The sequence below is a fragment of the Austrofundulus limnaeus genome, unplaced genomic scaffold (genome assembly GCF_001266775.1).
Source record: "Austrofundulus limnaeus strain Quisiro unplaced genomic scaffold, Austrofundulus_limnaeus-1.0 Scaffold713, whole genome shotgun sequence".
In the NCBI taxonomy this organism is placed as follows: Eukaryota; Metazoa; Chordata; class Actinopteri; order Cyprinodontiformes; family Rivulidae; genus Austrofundulus; species Austrofundulus limnaeus.
The window spans coordinates 203,925-211,323 of NW_013953115.1; the positions used below are offsets into that span (position 1 = coordinate 203,925).

At 40.8% G+C, this 7,399-nt stretch overlaps 1 protein-coding gene across 1 annotated transcript in view; it reads right to left on the bottom strand.

The window, feature by feature from the left end:
- The window catches only part of LOC106532054 (CD82 antigen), a gene marked incomplete at its 5' end in the record, with an annotated part of 21,326 nt that overhangs the window by 2,812 nt on the left and 11,115 nt on the right, over positions 1-7,399 (bottom strand). The window contains 7 exon segments of the mRNA XM_014028038.1: positions 354-437; positions 514-687; positions 1,453-1,551; positions 2,172-2,246; positions 2,758-2,879; positions 5,427-5,499; positions 6,661-6,733. Coding sequence (XP_013883492.1) covers positions 354-437; positions 514-687; positions 1,453-1,551; positions 2,172-2,246; positions 2,758-2,879; positions 5,427-5,499; positions 6,661-6,723 — 690 coding nt within the window.

Consider the following 7,399-nt stretch of genomic DNA (forward strand, 5'->3'; position numbering starts at 1 on the left):
CATTTATACTGCAGTAAGATTGAGTTTTAGTTTTTTTATCATGTCACCTATTTAATAAAAAACAAAAAGAATTCATGTTATTTATTTATTTTATGTTTATAAAACCAGAACTGTTTMATTTGAAAAGTTATATACAAAGTACTACTGTTTTTATAGTAAAAACTGAGAAGAAGTTCTCTGATGTCAGCTGGCTGAGGCAGCCATCTTGATTTGGGTTTGCTCCAAAGTTTAATCAGCGGATCAATAATTACTTCTGAACGAGTCAGTAAAATTCCTCCAGTATTTCATGAGATATTTTGCTAACAGRCAGAGCTGAGCCTGATTAGTGCTCGTTGTGTTTAGATCATGGTTACCTCGATAAAAGCCACTCCGATGCAGATGCCCAGGACCACCCCGATGTTGGTGAGGAACCAGTTCTTCACGCTGGCGGCACACCCCTGCCCCCAACACAAACATCATTAATCAGAGGAAGTGGGCCGGGCGGCGGGTCACGTGACCAGGAAGTGTCCTCACCACTTGGTAGACGGGCCAGTTGTCAGCGGAGGCCTCGCAGAAGCCGCTGTCGGAGGCGTTCCTGGAGGCGAGGGTGAGGTTCTGACAGGAGCAGGGAAACAGCTGCTGCTCGCTGCTGCGGATGACCCCATTAGTGAACCAGTCCTCGGAGCCCCGCCACCCGCAGCACTGCATCTGTAGGCCCACCAGAGGCAGGGGGATCAGAACCTGGGGTCACTCAGACCAGGTCTACAGCCTGTCTGTGACGCAGTGAAATGAAGTCTGACAGAGTCCAGCTGCAGCTTTAACAAGTTCTTCAACTAGAAACTCTTTTATCTGACTTTAAAACATTTAGAACATCTTACATCAGAGTTTGACCTGGTCTGGAAGATGATGTTTAAAGTGCCAAATCAATGTACATGTTTAAAATGATAAAGGCTTGATTGTTAAAAATATGAGACAGTATCATCTGTATCCATATAATTTGTTGTTCTAAAACGATTTGATGTTTTTATTTTGTTTTGTTAACTGAAGATTATTATTGTTTGAATTTATACTTGAGAAAAAAAGGGCAGATGTTATAAGGTCCTGTGGACTTTCCAGGTTTTAAACATTAAATACATTTATTTTATTTATTGTGATTTATAAGATTTATTCATTTCATTAAAAACAAAATAAATTCTATAAACAGAAAAAATACAAATCACAAAAAAAATAAAAGACAGGAGAAGAAAATTTTCTTTTCCCAGAATAAATTCAAACAATATTAATTTACAAAAAACATATAAAATAAATAAGTGAGTGTTGTTCTGATCATCCTGTGAGGATTTGAAACATTAACTCAGACACATTATCATGTTTTTAAAGTTTAAAGAACATTCAGCTCATTAAAGACCAGGAGGATGAAATGTGAACGAACGAACGAGACCCGATCAGCCGACTGGTTCAGATCAAACTCACGTTCTTCTGGATGAAGTCCCAGGCCTGCTCCACACTGGAGGAGTTCCCAGGATAGTTGTCCATCACCTTCCTGGTGATCTCCCACATCCCATCATCCAGCTGCAAGACAACAGGCGGGTCAGAACCCAGACCCACCAAGAGTCAGACCAGAACCACTGAGCATCAGGTCCGACCTGCTCCATGACCCAACAGAACCACTGAGCTGCAGAAACTGGTCGGTCTTAGTGTGAATTAAATGAATYTATTTAAAATAAAATCTGACTGGAGGTTTTAATTCTAATTATTTCTTCTGCTGCTGGTTTTATTTATTTGTTTACATCAGTTTCCAGTTGTTACAGTTGTTCTATTATGATGAAAAGAAACAGAATATCAACTAATAAATCACTGTGGGCTGATCCCTCATCATCATCATCATCATCATCGTCATCATCATCTTAAAAACTTGGAGCTGAAGTCAGTTTTAAAATATGTAAAAACAACTTTTTTATTAAATAAAACTGAACCAAATATGTTAAATTTTTGATTAATTAATCTTGAAAATCTCTGAAATAAACAAAAATGTTTTTTTTATTTATAAAAACAAACAAACAAACATAGAAATGCTTCAGTTTGACCAGCAGGTGGCGCTGAAGCTCCACTTCTTTTTATCAGAAACATTGGAGTTTTTTCTCTGGAAAAATGAGACATTTTTTATGGCAACAGGAAGTGACATCACTCACCGTTGTTTTTTGCACATAGATGAAAACGCCGGCTGCTATCTGAGCGAGGAGGATCAGCAGGAGGCAGGTGAAATACTGAGGAGGAGGAGGAGGAGGAGGAAGAGTCAAACACCTGGTCAGCGTACTGACCCTCTGAAGGAACTAAAATATATTTAGTTTTTAATTTCACTGAAATAAAACTTCTGTAATTTTCTCATTTCTATGAACWCCAACAAAGAAACGGTTCAGTTTTTCTGTGGAAGCCATCTTGAATCTGGTCGACGAACATGAAATGATTACTGTGTGAAAATTTCAAAATAAAGTTCAGCTCTTCGTCTTTTCATATTTTGACAATTGTCACTATTGTCTTCTGAGWGAAGAAAATATGGATATTTCAGTCCAAATGTGAATAATGTGACTGATAATCTGTATTTTTTAGCTGTTTCTGGATCTGAGGAGGGATTAAATGTAAAAAAGGACCGTCTCAACTACGATCTGCGGCTCGGTTCCTGGCGTRTAAAAGGTTTGGACGACGTGTGAACGTCACATCTGTGTTGTGCCTCTGAGCTCTGACACATCCTCCTTCCAGATGAAGGGCGGGACTCACCAGGCCGAGCAGGCAGCGGACCTCGTAAATGGCTCCCAGGCAGCCGAAGAAACCCAGGAGCATGGAGAAGGCTCCGACGGCGATCAGGACGTAACACGCCAACTTCACGTGTGTGGAGTCATCTGAGGACAAACAGTTCAACTGGTTACCATTTTATGTTCCTAAATGAGTTCAAGCTTGATGGGTTTTACTGCGACGCAGACATTTCACATCTTCTGACAGAAACACTCAGCTCAGGAGGCTCTCACGCAGTGACTAAAACAATATGTGCCTCTTTGGTTTTTGGACCAAACCTGCAGCTTTAAAGGAAAAAGCAACAGAATTCCTTCAGAAAGGTGCAGGTAAACATGCAGCTTCTGTTAAAACTCAGCTGTGAAACWTTATAGTTTCATACAGCTGCAAAAAACCCATATTTATCTAAACCAGCTGTGAGCATCCRGAGCAGACGGGTCAAATATATTATCAGTAACAGTGAATGAATGCACTGTATTTATGATAGAGTAAACTCACCACATCAGAGGGTTAAGTGRTGGAAAATAGATCAAAATATGATGAATAAAATGAAACAGCTGACATATTATCCTAAAGAATGTTCTGACCCACTTTCCTGAGCAAAAACAACAACTAACAAATATGTTTGAGAAAAAAATCATAATTAGTTACTTCCCCTGCCTGCTAGTGAAGATTTCCTTTTATTGCCACTTCAGTAGAAAACAAAACTGAATGTTAGTTTCTTAATTTCCGCATCATTAGTGACCTTTTTTTAAATATACTCGAGTAAAGAAGAAAAAGAGAAAGAGAAATATAAGAACTGTAGAGAGAAACTGATGACATGTGAAATGTACACCAATAACACAAGACAACACACCCGAACTCTGACCATCAAAAAATGAAGAAAACAAACACCCAACAACCAAACATACACACATGTATGTACATTTACCCATATGCACATTTATAAACATATACACACTAATGAAGATATCCAAATATGGTTGGATGTTTCCTTGTTAGAATAACTTAAAAATGGGATTCAGACCAGTTTACGTGGGGTCATCTGGATTACCAAGACAAATCAAGCCACGTCTCTGGAACTGCTCATAAATTCAAAATCATCAGAACATAGCTTAAAAACAAGAATCTGAAAATTTAGTTTGAATCTCAGACTTGATGYGACGGTCTCAGTAAAGTGTGCCGGTGCTTTATTGATCATAAACTGTCACCTTTAATTAGAAATAAACCTAAAACGAGCAAGTAAAGGCAGGAACAAGCAGGACCGAGTACACAGCCCTGTGGGACTCCATATGTAATGATGAAAATGAGGAAAAAGAAAAATTTCAGTYGGGTAAATAAAACCTAAACTATTCTAAAACTGTTTTTAAACCAACAGTGATCCAGCTGAGAGATCAGGATGGACTGATCTTCAGTATCAACAGAACCACAAAGTCAGAACATGGAGATTTTAAACTTTTCTTGAGGACAAAGGTCAATTTAATCACTGAGGTAAGAGTCTAAATCAACATGTGTCATTTTAACCTGAACATAAAAGACATCCTCACCCTCAGTGTTCTTGGATTAAACCTCAGATTGACACAGAGACAGGAGGGATGTGTGCCAGTTTTCAAACAGAAGCTGAAATCGGGTCTTGTTGTTCTCTGGTTCTGACTCAGCGCTCTGTGCACCGTCTGATTTCATCACTGACTGATTCACCCCTCTGTGCACCGTCTGATTTCATCACTGACTGATTCACCCCTCTGTGTGCCGTGTCCATCATGGCCCACTCCTCGTCTTCATCACACGTCCCACTGAGCATCAGGGGGTGTCATTTATGAGCAGAACAGCCCAGCTTTCTTTAACGCCTCAGACTCACCAGGGTGGTCCTGCGGTGACGCAGTGAGGGTGACGCAGTGAGGGTGACGCAGTGAGGGTGACGCAGTGAGGGTGACGCAGTGAGGGTGTGCAGTGAGGGTGACGCAGTGAGGGTGTGCAGTGATGAGCAGGGAGTTGATGTGATGCATGCGGGCAGCAGAAAGAGCTCAGTGTGTGACGGCTGACACCTGCTGAGCAGACAAACGTCCTCAGAGACGCTGTCYGCTCGGCCCTCGCTCCGTCACACTCGCCCTCTGTTCGTCTGATTTATMCTCAGCAGGACGAGTCCAGACGTCTTTGTGTGATCACGCTACATGTTTGTGTTCTTCCACCGCCTCTGAGCACGGGCTCCTGGCAGAACTGCCTTCTCACGGGGGTGAGAGTGAAGTATTGTGTGTCTGCTTGGACAAACCAGCAGCTGATGGTTGGAGGKTGGACATAGTTTAGTCCAACAGGACAATAATCCAAAACAAGAACTGGTTTCTGATCTGATAAATCCTACGAACATTAAACATCKGGTCTTCTCAAAGCCATGACGTCAGCTTGATTGACAATCTGTGCACTCTGATTGGACACCGGCCAACATAAATGAACTGTATCTAACCCTGCCAAATAAAGATGTCAAATGTCCAGTTTGGACTACTGACGTGGGTCCATGTGTGTGCGGTGAACCCAAACTCATTTCACCASAACCACAAATACAAAAAAAGACATGAAAAGTATCTTAACTGGTGTGACTAAAACTAAACACAGTTAACAGAACGATACAACAAACAGATTAAAGCTGTTCAGACACTCACTGAGGACAACGATGAAGCTCTGATTGTCCAGGAGCAGCCAGAGTCCAAAGCCCACGAGGGCGGTGCCAAACAGCTGGAGACAAATACAAAAAGCATCATCATCATCATCATTAACAAAAAACAGGACAGTTATTACTAGCGCTGGGTGGTATACTGTTTTGTACCAAAAATCGGTTTTTATTTTTGTTATGATATGAATTTTCTGAATACCGGACATCCCGGTTTAAATAGCCTGAACACGTGTGGAACGTTTCGTCACGGCCGCCAGTGAACTGTTGTTTCCCGGGGGACACTTTTCCTCGCTGCACCGCTATGTGCGTTAGCATGCTAATGTTATTGTTGGAGCAGCTAGCTGCAGCAGCAGGTGGCGAATCCTCTGCTTATATTGACTGACGTTTAAAAAACATCCTGTTTTCACCGTCGCTGAATGTAGTAAACACCTCTTCAGTGACGTGCACAGTTAGATTTAACACCGTTAGTTAATATGGAGACGTTATGCTGATGGAGACTTAACATGGTTTTATTGTGAAAAGCCTGCAGGAAGTAGTTCGTAGTGGAGTTGGAATTGACTGGTGTGCAAGGTGAGTCGTGCTGATAAGCTTTAATAAATAACAAAACAATAAACCCGATCATTATCTTTTCTTAACCCTCCTCCTTCACGACTGGACCAAAATGATGACTACTGTCTGCAACCACCAGTCAGAGAAGAACAGACACAGAGGAGGGAAACAGAGACACAGACAGAGCTACAGGAAAAGAAAAAACTCAATAAGCAGRGTTWRTACATTTTATTATCAACTGACCTGTGATGAAAAGAAAAATACCGTCAAACTGGTGTAAATGTTGAGAATACTGTGATATAAAATTTGGGTCATACCGCCCAGCACTAGTTATTACAATAGTTTCAAACCACATTTAATGGATTAGTTAAAACATTTTAAGATGATTTGAACTTTTCTTTGAATCACTTATTTCCAAAGAGAGCAGGTTTTATTTCTCTCTGTGAGGACTTTTATTTTGACAGTACAGTCAGATTTCACTCAGAGAGAGTTGGTGTTTAAAAAGGTGAAATACCAAGATGTATTTATATTTATGTTTTGTTAGCAGATCCGGTATAGGTGGGGAGGGATGGGAGGGTTCTTAGGGGTGTGTGTTTTTGTTAGTTTGTTTTTTTGTTTGTGTTTTGCTAAAAATAATTAAAAAAAACTTTGAAAAAAAAAGGTGAAATACTCACAAAGAAGATGATGTTGAAGAGGAACAGGAAGTATTTACACACTGTCAAACAGCCTTTACCCATCTTGTTTTATCTGCAGAGAGAGAGAGGATCATSGTCAGCAGAACAAGTGCTGACAGACGATGGAAGAAACACAAGACGTGTTTAATCTGGTCCAGATGATCACCATCAGAGCTGAGGGGCTCAAATCTTCAGGATTACACCCACAAAACCTTTATAACCTCAATCTGTCAGCGTGTGGAGGAGGGGTCTGAGGGGCTTATTTCCACAGTCCGGTCTGCAAACCATCAGATTTGTTTCAGAGCTTCGTGTCCTCAGCAGGAGGTAAAACCAGCTCCATGTGAAGTGGACCTGCAGAAACTGATCATCCTCACCTCACAACATCACACCATCTTAAACAACAGGACAGTTTGACATCATCCTCCTGAGAGACATTACTGAAACATGTTGTTTATCTGCAGGAGGTGTTTGAAGCAGAGCTGAATAAAACCAGCTGTGGGCCACGACTGAACACTTAACCCATCAACATCTGGGGCAATCAGGCAGCAGCAGCTGCTACAGCTAGCTCACTGCACGCACAGCTTAAGAGACAGAAGCCACTGATATCAAGATCAGTGTTGTATAAAGTACAACACAGTGATACTTGAGTAAAAATACAAATATCTTATAAAATGACTTTAGTAAAAGTTAAAGTGTCCTTTAGGAATATAACTTGAGTAAAAGTCTTAAAGTATGTGAT